This window comes from Temnothorax nylanderi, unplaced genomic scaffold, assembly GCF_030848795.1.
Source record: "Temnothorax nylanderi isolate EJ_2023f unplaced genomic scaffold, tnyl_v1.0 TNYL_tig0018_pilon, whole genome shotgun sequence".
In the NCBI taxonomy this organism is placed as follows: Eukaryota; Metazoa; Arthropoda; class Insecta; order Hymenoptera; family Formicidae; genus Temnothorax; species Temnothorax nylanderi.
In genome coordinates, this window is record NW_027249080.1 from 1,545,716 (window position 1) to 1,564,200 (window position 18,485).

Below are 18,485 nucleotides of genomic sequence, written 5' to 3' on the forward strand. Positions count from 1 at the left end.
CCTCATGAGAATGTATTTAGCCTTTTTATCGTATATATTGCCGTATATATGATTAATGTTGGGTAGCAACGAGAACATACGTGCATACACATACAAAAGTTTTATATCTTAAAAAGTGCCTTGATAAATTATATCACAAAAAAAGGAGCTAAACTTAAAAATTAAGAAACAAATCAGAGAGATTTGATCTTTCTCTTTTCTATAATAATGCAAAATATCAAAGTTATCATATTTCAACTTTTTAATTCCAATGCAAATTTTCATATAACGTGCACATAAGGTAAAATTTTAAATTGGAATTTTAAACAGAACAGAATAAGATGAACTTTCAGGCTAATTTTATCGAAAATTCACATTCCGATAAAATCATTTGTAATTCATCGAAATAATAAAATCGCGCAACAAACCACAGAAAAACAGTGAACTCGTTACGATGTATTGGCGCTGCTATCAAACGTGAATGCTATTCGTCTGGAAATTCAATCAGTTTAAACCAAATGGCGAGTAGGTTCCGGTGAATTCAAGTTAATGAAACGTTCCGACACTATTGGAAAATTTAATAGAGTGCATACGAGACCTCCTAAGGCAATCTCACGACTGGCGTTTGTTGTAAACGCATCTATTTTTCGCACAACCCCGTGGATTCATTATCAAAGTCGATTGTGGTAGTTGCCCGTTACAATCCCGATAATTGTCGATCGATTGTTCCAATTTCATTGGTTTCGCGGGCTACCATAAACGTGACACCTCGCATATTCTCTCGATCGTGCGTATCCCATAATTCCTTTGAAACATATTTAACACGAAACTCAATATCGCAATTATGCTGTATCGTAGACGATTGAGCCTTTCTATATTGAAATATTATTAATAATTTTAAAAATTATTTTTAAAAATTAAAAAATCCATAGAAAGAATTTAGAAAAAAATTCTAGATAAATTGTCAGATGTCAGAATGTTATAATGAGACCTCGCACAAAAGTAAAGATTTTACTATCGTGTTTGCCATTACATTTGTCAGCGAGAAAAGTAAGTATTTTTCTCCAATATAAGATTATCTATGAAAGCAGCATTTTAACGAAACCTTTTTCCACGTTGCTATTTCAGAACCGTACGTACGAAAGGACTCTGACATCCCACAAAAAAAATCTACACCTCAAAGTCCATGGAGTCTCGGAGCAGAAAATTGCAGAAAATGAGAACTGCGAGAAAGTCTGAGATAGGAATGGAAGCGTACGAGGCGAGTAACCGGCGTTTATCGGCCAGGTGTTGACTCCGCCTCTGTCGAAAACGATGAAAAAAGCTTCGGACCCGCTCTAACGAAAGCGGACCATGATACATTATTTAACCAGATGATGAATAGCGAACACTGAAGACGGAAAATACACTTTAGCCGTAATGGAGGCTCACGTCGATCAAGCCGCGAACGCAACTGTGGAAAATCCAGTCTTCATCGATGTACCGATCATCTTGAGAGCTATCGTGCTCTGTCTCCTTATACTCGTCACTATCGTAGGTGAGTCTATTATTCTCTCTTCCGCTCACACAATATTTACTTCACGAAAAGAAAATCGTCATTCGTAATAATAAATATATTTTTAATAAAAATTTTTGCAATTTTATTTTTATAATTATAAAATTAATATTAGCAACAAAATTGTATTTATTTGCTCTTTGAATCCGCATTAATTTAATTTGCCTCAATTTTTAATGTAAAACGTGCGCAATTAAATAGCTGTTATATTATTTGTTAAGAAATCAACATTTTCTATATTTGTGAAAGAAATTAAAATATTTTTCGGTACCATTCAATATCTGTTATGATAAATATTTTAAGAAGTTATTTAAAAGTAAAATATAAATAAAATATCTATATCGCATGTATATAAATTATTCGCAACTGATTATCACTGTACACGCTTGTAAATCATAGTGGAAAACGAGAACGAGAACCGTAATTGAATATAAATAATATGCCGCGTTTTCCCGTTCTCCCATACCACGAATATACATTACGTTACGCGATATTTTAACTTTGCTTTTTTAATTCAATGAATATGCCGATTCACTCTTCCGGATAAAACACTCGCGTAACACGAGACAATATTTTTCACAGAACGACCGCACGGAGTGTATTATAAAACCACGCAATTTCTCTCTGTATTTATTTTCTGATAATGCGAAAGATTCGGAATGTTGTTATACTAAAATATTATGCTAAAATTATGCGACAACAAGAAAGAGAGAAAATAAGATATATGTATATATATATATATATATATATATATATATATATATATATATATAATATATATAATGTACTTTTAACGTACAATTACTCATTTTTTTACGTTTTATATCTTGTGTTTTATATATATGGCCGTTTAAGCCGATTAAAATGTCAGTGAGCCTCTTAACGTCACTATCAGATATCGGTCTAAATTTTAAGTTAGTTTCACGAGTTATTCGAAGCCCAGACTTCGAGAGTAATAACATGGCGCATTCAGTGATTTAAATCGTCTGTTTAAATTGAGATATTTTTCAAACATCTCTGTTGAATATTATAAATATCATAAGTTTGCCATTTAAATAAAAAAATCGTAGTATTTAAATAATTCAGAAAAGTAATTTGTTGAATAATTTTAAAATTTATCTTTAATGCATCAACATAAGCTTCTTAATCTTTATATTGTAAAGACTGTTATACAGCAACATATGTTTTAAGTTAAACTACTTAAAAGTTCATGTTAAAAGTTAAGACACTTTTTAATTAATTATCAGTGAGTAGAAATAATGTCTTGGAGACATTTTGATGAATAGATAATTTTATTGGCACCGGCTCAATCTATGTATATATAATGAATCGGCCCATTCAAGCTGAAATCTAAAAAAAAGGATAAGATCCGTGCCTTAATTCGAAAACGATTGGGTCGATTTATCTCTCGTTCTTATTCGAACGCTCTCAGCGGTAGTTAATGAAAATTGCCGACCCAAATTCGATGGGTCGTTTCCTTTTGCATGCCAAACTTCCGGTCCAACAGTGTCCGCGACGCAATTGAGCTCGCACCGCCTCGATTAATCGTTCTTCTTGTCGTAATTATATGCCGTCAAGTACCAAATAACTTCGCCCCCTCCGATCTTCACCAGCGTCATCGTGAAGGCGACCACCCGTTGGTAATAATCATCGGCGAGAACAATGGCAAAGATCGCTTCGACAACTGACACATCTCCAGGGCGTATAATATATCACCGAACGGTGACGGTAATCACGATATCTAGTCGCATGCTTTGCGTGAAAGGGGTTTTCCGCGGGGAAAACGAGCTGACACTGCTTTTCGCGACTTGTATTTAATAACCCTTTTCTGCCAGCCTGGCTCTCTCCCCTCCCCTCCCCCGGATTCTTCTCAACACCGAGAATAATGGAACTCGTTTTAATACTGAAATCTCTGATTAATCATTAATTATCAATCTAAAGGCATTTTAATATGAGCCTAAGCGTGATAAATGACTTTCGTCAGCTTCAGTCGAAGCTGATATTTGTCAAAGACATCGGCCGGCGATTGGCAAGTATGATTACCTAATGTGTCTGTAATCGTTACGTAAGATGTTTCATAATTGGCAGAAAATAAACATACGCAAAGTTATTTCTTGTGAAATAGGTTCTCAAGAAAATGAAAAGCGAATTAGACCTTAGACTATAAATAATTGGTAGAATCTTGTTCCTTATTTGATTTAGTTTGCAATTTAAAAGTTAGATGTCTAACTGCACATTGCACGCATTTGCGAAAATTATTTACTATTAAATTTTTGTTATAGTTAACCAGAGCCTCTTCGACCACGTACTGCTAACGCTAACGCGATACTTTAATCTATAGATATAGAATTCCACGAATTGTTATAATCAATATCGTTTATTCGCAAGCTTTGATTTCGCATCGATGTCACTAGCCATCTATTAAGTCTCGCGAAATAAATCTATGAACATCTCCCGCCTCCCTGCGGACCCGTATATTTCTCGAAAGGGGATACAGATAAAAGTTGTCGGAAAACAGGTAAGTTTATCGCTCCGCTGTAACGCCGTGGGTGGGGTAACGATGTAACCAAGGGGGATGCGAAAGAGATCCGCCGGCAGCTGTTGGATACATCCACACACGTATGCGCCCCCAGCGACTTGACAAGGCTCGAAGCGCATTCCAATATTAGTATAGTTCACTGGCTAACTAACAGTTCGTTGAACATGACGTCAGCTGCCGCGGATATGCCTGCTCTTTCTCTTTCTCTCCCCGGTATATAGGGTAAATTTTCCGAACGCTTGGCGAGGCACAAAACCGTGAATATCGTTGCGCAAATGTGAATAATCCCCTTTCCTTCCCCTTCCGTCACACAGTGATCACCGCAAATCGAGCGAAACTTCTCGAATGAGCGTTGCACCGACCGCATTCGTTCATCTCTCTTCGGGGACAACCGGAGCGCGTGATTTCGCACAAAGTTCGTGTTTGTCATTAGTGTACACGTGGAAGCAATTGACTACGAATGTGCGAAATCAAAAGTGACAGTTATTTGCGGAAAGGTCTAATGACATCGAAAAATAGTGATACATGTTCTTTCTTTTCCGATAATGTAAATCAAAAATGGATTGAATAAGGTAAAAAAAAAGAAATACTTTAGATATCTATAATATAAATTATATAATGATAATTTTTACAAAAAAAAAACAAAAATTGTTAAGTAAACATTGCATAATTTTAAAATGTGCACATGTATTAACAATATTATTTACAATATGCACCGCGTGGAATATGAGAGAATATTTATTGTAGTTTTTGTTCGTGAAAGTAAAAGTGTTTCTACACTGAGAAAAAAAGTTGTTAACTTGACTAAATATTTTCAACTTATTATTATTTTTTTAATTAAAATATTTATATATTTAAATTAAATACGACATATTAAATCTAACATGACGTAATTCTCAAATACTTAAATATTTTAATTAAAAAAATAATAATCAGTTAAAAATATTTAGTCAAGTTAACAACTTTTTTCTCTCAGTGTAGATCATAAAGTCAAGAAATTCAATTGGTGTAAATATGCACATCACGTCCATAGAGAGATCAAACGTTTAATTCAATTATACTTTGCCTCAATTGAATTACTAGCGTTAAACTTTTTAAAAAAAAATTGACTTTATTAGAAATACATGTTTGAGAAAAACATTTCTTGGTACACACCATGTATATGATGTTGACAGACATCTCGTTCGTTCGTAAAAAAAAAATAGCAAGCCGATAGGTTAGATCGCCGACGCGAACTGAATGTGTTACTACCTTGCCCTTCGATCCTATAAAGGTTAAACGATGCGATGCGAACACATAACGTACCCTGCATGAAGACGTAATCAGACATTTCCGATAGTTATCGTCTCGTGAGACTACACTGAGAAAAAAAAATCGTAGATTCAAAGAAATATTATTTGATTCAACTAAATGCAGCGGTCACGGGCTGTCAAGCTAACATTTGTTAATTCAACAAATATTATATAAAATAAAATAAAATATTTCTTGATATTACTCACGTATATTTGATTTAAATATATTAATATTTACATTAAACAAATTACACCAACTAAACGAGTTTAGTCAAATTAACAACATTTTTTTCTCAGTGTAGGCGCTGCATTTTCAATGAAACTAGGGGAAAAAATGTAGCCTTAGGCTGCAGCAAAATATATATAAAATTGCTTCAACAATTACGAATATAAAAATATTAACCATTTCTGGTCATTGGGGTTGGAGAGAATAAGAGTGAACTGTTACATTTAATTTTAAGGCTGCTGTAACGTCAAAAGAGTGTAATATGCAATTTATTTACGCGTCGCCGCTCTATACCTGAAAATAAATGAGTTTCCGCGCGTATGACAACAGTCGCGATTGATAAAGCGCACTTGTAGCATTTGCCATCTACTCCGGTTTTGGTTTGTTAATCAATAAACGGCCATATAATACAATTCAAATCTGTCCTATGGTGCGGCAACGAAAACGAGTTACATGACTACACAGTTATTGGATAACAAACCATAACCGCAGTTTTCGGCACGTTTTACAGGTTCCACTTTACATCGATCGTACGTGTGGTCGTGTGAGAAATTCGTTTATCTCCGCGTAAACAACGAGAATAAATTATACATTATTTCCCCTTTGACGTGATAATTAAATAGCTAACATAGATGTTAAATCGTGCATTTGAAGATTATGAGAGATACACGTAGACATATATGCTACGGAACAGAAATTTGTACGAAGGATAAATTTGAAATAATCTAAGATAATAGGATAATACTAACTCAAACGTAATCTAAATCGCGTTAAATCGCGTTTCAATTTTTTTATGTCAAATTTTTTACGAATTTTTTATCATCAAAATACTCTTTTATCCTACAAGGAATCAAAATCTAAAGGTAATCTTATCTCCTCAAAACCGTCTATTCTAATGTGTAATTATCTTTCCCATTAGCCACATTCCCAAAAGCTTTTATTATCTGCGACGAGAGCATCAGCTACTGTAATTTTTTGTTCCCTTAACAAGCTCGTTTGCATAAATCTGATGAATTTTTCGTATCATCTCTCTGCACGCAATTTGAGCGACGCGAAATATGCATTTCGACTAGCGAAGCGCTCTTCGGCTTTCGGAAAAAAGGATTAGTGTTTTCGGCGCTTAATACCCCTTTTCATTCTGTGGATCTTTTCGTCATCCGAAAAAGCTGCATCGATCTAAATCACGTTATTGCGTGTCGAGTTTTGCGATATTTCCCAAAAGTGCGCTCACAACAATGCATAGGAACCATCTCGCGGATGAAAATGATTGCCGCTGTCATAACACAATGATGGTCTGCGATAACAAGAGAATATTCTCGTTTTTTCAATCCATTTGAGAATTAAAATCGGTTTATGCATTTAACACGCTAACATTTTACACGTCACTTTGAATCTCATAAAACACTCGTAGCAATCAAAATAAATGTCGACCACAGTAATAATTATATTATAATCTTTATAGTTTATATAGCATTCTTCCCCTCTCTTACAATGTTAAATAAATTTAATAATTAAAATTCTAAACAATAAAAAAATTTTGTTTTATATAAGATTGTCAAGAAATACTACGTCATGAACTTGATTAAGTTTCAATTACAAAATATAAAAGAGAGAGAGAGAGAATATAGCATTTGTTGCATACTAAACAATTTACAAATCATCAATCTATATATTAATAACAAATATAAAAACACATATATCGTTCATCAATCGATATCATCATGCACAATGCGTGGACAGAAGCATTATAAAATTCTTTTGCCGAGATGTCTTTGACAAAAAGCTCGCTAAAGAACTGTGGCGTCAAGCCGGGCTTAGCACAGCAGATTAAAAACTGCAGACTGTAAGTTATTTCTTGACAAACAAGTCGCGCAACGCGCGTGTCTACTCACAGCCCTTCCCAGCTTATTCGTATAAAGCTTCGGACGGGAGTTCTTTTTTTTTAAGCTGCAAATACGCTCTTTAATGGAGTGCGAGAACGAGAGCGTTTAGATCCTCGCCAGCCCGCTGAAACATCTCTCGGTCCCGGCTCCTCCTTCTTCGCGGGAGTTAATTACGCCAAAGTAAAACGTCCTACCCGCGTTTCTTTTATCTGTCGCAGCCGCGGCGGTTATACTTTTCCCATGGAGACCCGAGCGTGCAGCTGCAGCCACAGCTGCGGCTGCGGCTACGGCTGAATCGCGGTGCATCTAGCACGCGCGTCTCCGTCGTTCTCGTCCAGCTGCGTCTGAATTGTACACAACCACCTTCGAGAGCTGTGTATTTGCAAATACGTAATGCGAAACTAATGGACGTGAAAGGGAAGAAATTTGCTCGATATTTGTAGAATTACTATCCTGTCGAACGTTTGTGTCGATTTAGGGCGGTGGATAGATAAAATAAAAGTACGTGGCCCCGATCGTTTCTAGAAGTTGACTCGCTCTCTAATTTAAGCAAAGTCTATTGTAGTTTCCCCCCGAGAATTAAATTTAATTAGTACACGTCTAGGCTGCGTTATGTTGCCTTCAGAGACTTGGACTTACTTCCTCCATTTATTAAACTATTGCTTCTCAGAAATCCAACTAGATGGAAGATAAATATCCTCATAATTAATCATCATTTTTATTTTACCTGCGAACGACTCTACTATTTTACTATTTAATATTATTATTTAGTAAAAATTAATTTGTGTAGTTCCTGCAAGATATATCTGTAATTTTATTACTATTTACAAGAATACAACACTATTTTGTATTATCCGTAAACAACAGTAGCGCGATTTCTCTCCTATTATGCGCGAAAAATCGAATGGAACATTGGTTGCCTGGATAAAATAAGAGACATGAAACACCCCGGTACGCAAAACGGCACGATGTAATATCCACGAATATAATGCACGGTAGCTTGAGCTTCTATCCACTTCCCTTAAACACGCTTAAACCGGCGGCGGTCGAGCACGTTTACGTAATGCATGAATGTAACATTGCGTTACGAATACATGAGTTCCTCCGCTACAGAGAAAACCGCGCGAATCTGAAAATTTTGATTACCTTCGAGTTTCGCGATTATACTAAAGTTTCATCAAGCCGCCAAAAAAGAGATTGCGCTTGTAATCTACTTAGACTTTTTTAATCCGAAAGTTAATCTCATTCTCTTTGCTATTTTCTTCTTCATGGCATTTTTAAGAACCGACTCTCCGCAGAGCAGAACGATTCACTTAGAAGTTGCATTTCTTATTGAACAGCAATTCGGGGACGCTAACGTTTCAAGTTTTAACGTGCAGTTTTACGAACGGTATGCAGTTTGATTCTATCTCTTCTCGTTATTTGAAGATATAACGGGCAAAATTCGAAGATTACGCAATATGGAAAGATATAAAACGTGATAAGAGATATATATGATTCTTTTGCAAGACTTGATATTTGTTTTCGCGTCGTCGATCTCGGGATGTTTCTTCCCTTTCGATGGCTACCTTTGACTGACCCTCGCATATGTCATGGTCAAGACATTTGGCCGACAGCCTCGCATTGTCCTGGGAGCGCGAGAACTCGATACGAGATACGATCCGAGGAGCCGAGGAGCCGAGGAGCCGAGAGTGGCGATGGGCTCGGCGAACTCGGACAATTTTCGCGTAAATGCGCGCACGATCGATCCACATGCCCGTATAACACGTCTAGGAACGCACGACTGATTTCGTCTATTCCGAGTTTACCGAACTTGATTGCCGCCATTCAGGCCCGTCATCGAGATTAATGGCGACCAGCCCGAATTTGCCCTTTGCAATGCCAATTACCGGGACCATTATTAAAGTGTTGGAAGCGCGACAGGCGGCCGCGATCTCAATTTACTTAACGACTTCGCAATCCACGTCGTTCAACGACGCTCGCATTTCGTAGAAGTTACAGCATCGGACTCCTCCGTCCGCCTCTCGAATGCTGATTTTGAACACGCGATCTTGAAAATTGTCTATCGCGCCTCTCTTTCCCTTTTTATTATTTTCAAAAACAAGTCTTGAAGGAATTTTATATGCCAGAGTTATGTTAGCCGCAAGGAATTCAAAGCCGACGAAAAAATATTTGCGGTATGTGTATCGAGCGAATTCTCGCCCAAAAAAGTTCCGCGCTCAACGAGAAAAATTAAATAATATAGGAAATTAAGTAACGAGTAATTACAACTGAGTAAAAATAAGTAATATGGTAATATAGTCGAGGACTAATCACTCACCCAAACACCGATGAGCAGCACTCGCTTCTCTCGACTGAAAAGAATTAAATAATATAGGAAATTAAGTAACGAGTAATTAGAGCTGAGCAATATAAGTAATAATCAAGGAATAATTACTCACCCAAACACACCGATGAGCAGCACTCGCCTCTCTCGACTGATCGACGGCGATTCCCTCGACGCTCCTCGACGCTCCTCGACGCTCCTCGACGTTCCTCAATGCGCCGGCGACATACACTCGCACCCGCGAATAATAACCACGCTGGAAATAACATGACGTGCGTTACAAATCCCGCATATCAACTCAACACGGCGGAGGACGATCGACGTCGAATCGTGCGACCGAATGAATGGATTGACCAGCGCGTTCGCGCCTAGATTTACTTAGCGCTCCCAACTTGTCGCGCCCGACGCGAATTCAAGAAGGAACGCGCCAATATGGCGGCCGATCGTCCCGCGAATATAGAGAAGGAGCGCGCTGCAGCGCGCCAACATGGCGGCCGGTCGTGTCTCGCGATTCGCGAATATCGCCACAGTATAAGTATACGCGCGATCCCGACTAACCTGTCATGACGGCGCGGCGCGACGCGGCGCGGCGATCCCTCGACGCTCCAGTGCTCCACTCGACGCTCCTCGATCGCCCTGACGGCCCTGACGTCTCCCGGCGTCCCGGCATCCTGAAAATCGAGACGATTATATCGGACGAACTCTCGACAAGTGGACGAAGCTAGAAGACGAACGGAGTGCGAAGTGGTAGCCGCCGATCACGTATACCGAAAGACGCGATCAATCGCAGTCGCGCGGGCTGATTAATACGTCAAAACAATCGCCGGTCACTTACCTCGGTACTTCTAATTCCCGTTCGTACGCGAGACTCACTCGAAACGGACAAAGAGAAACGCAAAAACGCGGAGCAATCGCCACCCTGCTACGTACCGACGCCGGACGCCGGCCGCTTCACTCTTCACTCGCGAGAATCGGAAAGCCCAATCATGTGACAGCGGCTAACTTCGCGACGCGGCAAGGTTATTTCCTAACGGCGCGAAGTATTGACGCGAATAAAATATTATAGAACGAATATCTCTATTATATTATTACGTTAAAATATTTATAGAGAGATGAGTTATTTCAATCGTTATTATACAGGGCCTTTAGTTTTTTACAGTGACGCAACGTAGTTTGAGCCTAAAGTTCGAAATAAAAATTGCGATTTTCATATAATATAATATACAGTATATTAAATTTAAAAAAATAATTTTATTGGAAATCTTATTGAGTCTTTCCCTCTAACATTTCAAGTGTTATCTCTTTGATACGACATTTTATTACAAGAATAATTTTTGCATATTTATTAGAAGTTTAAAATAAAATAATTTAATAAAACATTATAAAAACAATACATTGTAAGTATTTTTATTTTTTATATAAAATATACATGTTATATAAACATGTAAGATATTTTTTAAAAATGTATCCTATTTCATACAACATTTTAAGCGTAAATCTATACCAGTAATATTAACGAGTAATGTTACACAATAAATGTTTAGAATTTTAAAAATCCGATTGAATATAATTGTCAAATTAAGGGGCTATCTATTATTCTTTCTATCCCCTCCTAAAAAATGTATATTTTATTATTTTCACGTAATAATTTCTCATCCAATACGAGCAGAATAGCATTATTGTCGTCTATGCAGCTATTATACTCACGATGGTACATGTTTTTGTTACAGGGAATCTGTTCGTGATAGCGGCTATCCTATTAGAGCGAAACTTGCAATCCGTAGCAAATTATTTAATTGTCAGTTTAGCTGTCGCGGATCTTATGGTCGCCTGCCTCGTTATGCCTCTCGGAGCTGTTTATGAGGTACGTAACTTATCATTGTATTAAGACTGTGAATTATTATTGTGCAACCTACCAACGTCGCAGCGAGCTACATCGGATATTTGACGAGAAAACGTCGACAATCGTAAAGTTTTTCGCGTTTGGAATGCGATAAAACGGAATGCGTTCTGTTAATAACTATCATTTTCATTGCAGGAATGTCTATCCCAGAAATCTCGAAATACGGACATTTTGCACCGACGTCTCTATAAAATTACAGTAAAACTGTAATAAAATATTAAATTAAATTGTAACTTGTAAAATGAGCGAGCCGACATAGTGTTACCTTTAACATTAGATTAAACAATTAGCTATATCGTCAGTAAAATACGTTTTATAGCACGTGTATCGAAGGACACGCGTTAATTTTACTGCATTTTACAGAGTGAACTGGCGAAATAAAAATTTTGCGAGTTTTTTAGTAGAACAGTCAAGCTGCTAGCCATTCCCTTCACGTATAGAAGTATCATTCTCTTTCCGCGCATTACACTCTCATTGTTAAACATTAACCTATGGCCCGTTGCAGCCATTCACAAGTTTATAACGTCCGTATAAGAAACCGCGCGTATATTCACGCTCGTTTCTTCCGCGTTTCTTTACGACACCTCGACATTGTACTTGGGAAAGAATCCGTGCGAGAGAGGAAACGAGCGCACGCATTCTCCGAGGATTCAGCACTTAAACATGAAATTCTTTCAACTTTGAAACTTTGTTAATTGCGTCTTACGTTCTCACCGTGATGCAAAATATCCTGAGAAAATGCGGTGCATCAACTGCAGCAATTTGTTCGAGTTTCACAAATTTTCGCGGAGAATATTTCAGTAATGAAGAGAATTACAGAAAATACGAATGTACGAAGAAAAATTCAACAATAATTTATTAACACGCGAGACTTCGATTCGCGAAAGTTACGACAATAAATTCGCAATCAACTTTATATACGTGCAGTAATTATGACGATATAATTTGCAGTAACGTTCACTTTGTCATATGTGACAACACGTCGCGTAATTAAACGCTTAATATTATGTATCGTTATTTCGAGGAAATACACGTGGAATTTTAATGCGCGTATTTTATTAAAATTTTATCTCGATCGTGGCATTTTATAAATGCCATAATCTCAAAAAAGACTTTAATGTCACGACCGCGATCTTTACGAGCTAAAGTGCAGTTTTCTACGCGGAGATATCTCTTTCGGTATGCCCAGCGCAAACGCAAACGATGAGGAGAACGTTGTTACACATATACATATTCAACAATTAACGTGCGAGTATACAGAGATAACAAGCGATATAGCGTATGTACATACGAATGATTAGCTTTCGATTCAGCCGTAGAGGAGCTCGCCACGCTACGCCGCGCGCCGCCTGCATTTATACTTAATAAACGGCAGTAAGTAAGTAAGCAGAAACGGCAACATAATAGGAATAACATAAGCGTTAATTACCGGGGCGCTTCGCGAGCTATATTTAATTAACAAGGATATTTCAGCGCAGATTACCGTGAGATAATACGTCCGAGCGCGGCCATCCGGCCGTATATCTTTAAATACGATCCGTGCTTTTTAAGCACGTCTCGCGTATTTGAAATACAGCAGAATTGATAAGCGTCAAGATTACATGCAGAAATTCGCGCTGATGATACGAATTTTACTACGATCGCGATCCACGTGAAAATATTTCCTTGCGCTCGCTCTTTCATTCTAGAATATATCCATTTAGCTTCATTACACGCAGTATAGCGGCCTTCTCGTCTAGCATGGAATCTTTCCGATATATATCCTTATTTAGATCCCTCCTTTTCCTAACGCAGCTTCTCGCATTTTATCATATACCTTGTCTCCTGTACGCGCGCTTCCGTAACTCTCAGCATTTTTTCCCTCTTCCCTTTTTCCTCGTTCTACTTTTCCCTCATATTAAATTTCCACACTCCGGCTAGTCCGGCTACATTTTACGACACGCACCTGCGATTCATCCGTCTCGCTTTTCACAGACGTCTGCAGCGTAAAATAACTTTCTCTCTTCCCATCTCGTGTTCTTTAAGTCTGCTTCTTCATTGACGTATCGATATCCTTTCCGCGTTATCGTTAATGTGGTGCAATTCTATTTCATCCACCATTCAGGCAACGGCAGACGCATTAGCGATTTTTACCGCCGTATACTAGATCAACGGGACGCGCGCATCGCGCATCCATCCTCTTAACACGGACACATAGAAATTTATACGTCTGCCGTTTAATTCGAACATTTGATGGATGTCCGCTTTACAACCGCCTCTTTCGCCCGGCGTTTATCGGCGGACGCCCAGAAACGTGCACGCGAACGGCTTCATTAACTGCGCGTGTACACGCGACGCTTGATTAAACCCTTCGGAGACTTTAGAAGATGCTCGATACGAGAAGAATTGTTAAGAAGGGGTCTTGCTTTGTGCGCCATTATTGTCATAGTAATCGACTAATGCAAAGGTAATTTCTTTGCATTTTAATCAATTGCGTCAATTGCGATCTATCCCAAAAGTTTCCGAACTCAACTTGCGTGAGAAGTTTAATACGGATATGTGTATGACACAGAAATGTCTTGCATACCATTAATAATTTCACATATGATAGATCGTAGCGCACGGCCCCTTGTCGCGAGAATCTCGAGCGATCCTTGACGTTAAAACTGCTTCTCCATCAACTTCCGTATGCTATTGTACTTTTGAGAGGTGTTTATATTTCTGGAAGATGGATGCGACTCATCAACTTCCGGAATGTTCTAATCTCAAAGTATAAAGCAACGGATGTCTATGGGCGTAGGGGCCGCCGCGCTGTGCTGAAAGGAGGACAAGGGACGATTGGCTTTCGAAGATAGATTCCAATACCATGAATGGACTTTTAAGCAGGCATGCATCAGTTCTCTTCTCCGCTCTCTCGCCAGCTCTTCTATCACTCTTACCGCCTCCCTTCCTATGCTCCCCGTTGTCCTTCCGTCCACCATGGCTCGGCTGGGATGTTTTCCCTTTCGACCCTCAATCCGTATTTTCTCGTGCTCCCTACTACGTGGAAAACTGTCGCCCGAAACTATGTGCAATCCTTAACATACTAATCAACAGTCTGAACGCATACTCAGGGCGAATAAAAATAAATTCTATTTACCCGACGAGATTTGATTCGTTATACGTGCATAAAAACTGGCAAAAATTGTTTTTTGCATATAAAAATATCGTGAAAATATCGTGATAGAGATGACCAAATTAAATAGTTTTAAGAAAATTTACAGCGAAGAAAAATTAAATGTGCGATAGGTGTACACTGACGGAAAAGCAAAATTAAATTTGAATGTAGATTCTTTATTATTAAAGACAGATTTTGATTAATTTTTATTACGTAACAATTTATCAATTATGGTGTTGTATCCTTAGTTTTAGAAAATGTTCTTATATCACTTTTATGGCCGCTGTAATAAGCGAAAAGGAACAATGGCCAATTAACTTCCGAGACAGTGAGGGACTTGCGATTCCCGCGGCCGCATCGATTTCTCGCTTGTGAGCTCGCACGACGCGCTAAGCTCACGCTTTTTGATAGATAATTCTGTTTATTGCAGATAAACTCGGCGTGGTCACTCGGTCCGGAGCTCTGCGACATGTGGACCAGCAGCGACGTTCTGTGCTGCACAGCTTCGATATTGCATCTGGTGGCTATCGCGGTCGACAGATATTGGGCAGTCACCGATATCAATTATATACAGGTTAATTAACGCTCTTGCGGTTATCGAGAGGAAGTCGGAAATTGTTCAGGATACGATGCGAACGATACGGTCTTCGTTATCCGCTGCCGTTGACACTGCCACTCACCACGCCACGCCACGAGATAGGGAAGCGCCGCGCCGCGTGGGAGTTGACGCGATCGAGATCGCAACACGGACGGAACTACATATCATCTCGCAGATCTCTTTGAATACCCAGAAGATCACCGTGACGCATTGAAATGCAATTTTATCAATTCGGCAAAATGACGTACATAGAATCTAATTAGGATCTGGCGCGCGAAAACGTGCATTACAGCTTTGCACCATATGTAGCTGGAAAATTTCTCCACCGCTCTCATTAATTCTTCCTTCCTACAATACGCATTTTGTATTTACCGGGAGAGATTTAATCTTTTTCTCTTTTTGGAATCTTCCTGCATTTTTAACATGCTTTCAATTTGAAACTCGAATGAACATCGTTCGTTTTATCATTTTATACTATCAAAAGTGCAATAAAAGTCCGATTCTTTTTCGGTATTCAAGTCTGCGAGACAGATATTTCAGTATACTCGGATCTATACACATATACTACGGAATAGGGTCATGAAATGGTTCATAAATTTTCGTCGAAAATTGGGCGAAGGCAAATTCAGCTCTCTCGTGCGCGCACGTTGATGTAACGAGAATTATATAGGGAACACTACTCATGAAGTATGAAAAAGGATAAGGCCGTAAAGTGAAACGATCAGGACTTCCTGTCCATAAATATATCTGACCAGTGTGAGATGAATATGTTACGTAATATCCTCGGCGTATACCCTCTCTCTCCTATGAATGGCTCAAAGTTAGTTCGGAATTAGCTTAAAACTCGATAAACTGCGTAGCGATCATCCCGATCAAATTTAACGGCTAACTTGCATTTCCCAACTGATGAAAAGAGGCGTATATCGATTCTCTCAACTGGCAAGTTGAGTCAATTATCTTACAAATAATGCATGCGAGGAATTGGCTTGAGTCGTGTAACCGCCAAGAAGATACGCAGTAAAGCAGCAATTTTCTCAAACGAGCGGAATAATACGTGTGCTCTCTTTTTTCTTTTCATCTCTCGAAAAAAAACTAGGTTTACGAGCAAATCTAATTAAAAGTTTAATTTACTAGTACAAGACAGTGTTCTTAGTAGTGTACCAGGTTTTGCGGGAAGTATAAAATTTATCGGGCCAGTAAAGAGTGTTTTATTCTAACGGTCTATTCTAATTTAGAGTTCTACAAAATATATTCTAACAATGGTAAAAATTTATAATGGCATAATATTTATAGCTTACATCACCAACTTTGCACGAAAAATATATGGAAATTGTATCATAAATATTTAAGCGACATATACTAAAAATCAAGCCATTGAAACGTAGAAAAGAGTACGCAGGAAACGTTAGTTATTTAGTTAGTTTTACAACGATGAAACGGAATCATTAACGCAGCACTTCTATTTTAAGGCAAGGAATCCGAGAAGAATCGGCACAATGATCGTCGCCGTGTGGGTGGTATCCTTAGGAATCTCATTAGCGCCTCAGCTCGGATGGAAGGATCCTGATTATTTGGTCCGCATAGCCCAAGGGACGTGTCTCGTGTCGCAGGATCCTGCATATCAGGTGAGTGCTTCCGGAGAATTGCGAGCGGATCCGAAATACTTGATTAATATTCGCAACTGGGAATTGCACTCGTGTATTTGGCGGAAAGTGTTAACACTTCGAGGAACGTTATGCGGAATTTTGAGTTACTCCTAGTTTACGTCATAGACAACTTTTGCCTTTCAGAAATTAGTTAATTAATAGAGATATCAAAATATGGTTGTCTTAATGGGGATAAATTTACATTTTCTCTCTTCTCGCAAGATAAACGTTACTTTTAGATCTAAATTCTAATAATTTTTAATGTAGAAGTGTATGATGTATGACGAGGGAGGAACATTATTATATTATTTAAACAAATATATATGTATATTGTCTTACAGATCTTCGCAACTTGCGCAACGTTTTATGTTCCACTACTAGTTATTTTATTCCTGTATTGGAGGATATTCCAAGCGGCGCGAAAGAGGATCAGGAAGAGGCCCGGCACCATTCTTCAGCCGCCGCGTGAACGAAGGGGCATCCTCAGGCTTGTCACGAGAAGGTTGTAGCCTTTTTTCTCCCTTCCTGGTTTCTCTTGTCACAATGTCGGAATTCCTACCTAAAGCTGAAACGTGTAATCGAACATGTCGCCTTTCGTAGTTGCAATAAACTTGAAGAGCTTGGGGAGTAACAACGCGCTAAGCCACGTAGAATAAATCTCACAGCCGAGCTGTTGAGAAATGAGCGTAAATCCTTCCAAGAACATATTCTTTATAGGGTTCATAATTTAACTTGTAAATAAATATTTTTATAGCATCCAGTATTTTATCTCAAGTGGCTTAGCATGCTCTAAGCATTTTTATCTCAATGACCAGTGCAGGCCACGAGAATAAAGGTATGAGTTTACCTGTTGATCGTTCTGTCGTAAAAAGAACATTATTACTGCTTAATAGTTAGCATATCTTTTGAGCTCTATCGCCTTTAAAATGAATTATGTTTGATATTATAAGCATTAATCTGTTTAATAAATTATTCTTCATTAAATTACCATTAATATTATGTAACTATTTGCTTAACATTGCTCCAAAACAACGCTGTTGTAATTACTTATTTATTTTCAAACAAGTATGCATAATCTTGCATTTTCCTGCTATTTTTTTACATTTCTATTGAACAGAAAATAATTTCTCTATTTGTTTATCTTGCTTCAAAATTCATCAAAAATACGCATAAACTCACAGACTAACTTATGTACTATTTTTTTCTCTTCTCATATCAATGTTATAATAATTAATTCTAACTTTTCCATATTCTGTAGCTAACTGTAAAAATTAATATATCTTCTGCAACTATCCGAGAAATATTATATTTCAGTATTTATCAAGAAAAGAATATACAAGTACTATATAGCCACCCTTCCATCGCTTCTTCACGATCTCTTCTGTCGACGGCCTTTCATAAA

General features: G+C 38.1%; 1 protein-coding gene across 8 annotated transcripts in view; it reads left to right on the forward strand.

The window, feature by feature from the left end:
• 5-ht1 (serotonin receptor) overlaps window positions 1-18,485 on the forward strand; it is a 114,639-nt gene that overhangs the window by 91,922 nt on the left and 4,232 nt on the right. For 6 of the 8 annotated variants that reach the window (XR_011717439.1, XM_071699436.1, XM_071699434.1 and 3 more), the window contains exons 3-7: window positions 1,108-1,516; window positions 11,531-11,664; window positions 15,270-15,413; window positions 16,907-17,062; window positions 17,425-17,585. Coding sequence is in view for 7 of the 8 variants with exons in the window: in XM_071699436.1 (XP_071555537.1) it covers window positions 1,399-1,516; window positions 11,531-11,664; window positions 15,270-15,413; window positions 16,907-17,062; window positions 17,425-17,585 (713 nt within the window). In the remaining variant the exon portion in view is untranslated. Of the gene's footprint in view, window positions 1-1,107; window positions 1,517-10,371; window positions 10,548-11,530; window positions 11,665-15,269; window positions 15,414-16,906; window positions 17,063-17,424; window positions 17,586-18,485 lie in introns of those variants that run through there. The other 2 variants (XM_071699441.1, XM_071699440.1) reach the window with 2 other exon arrangements.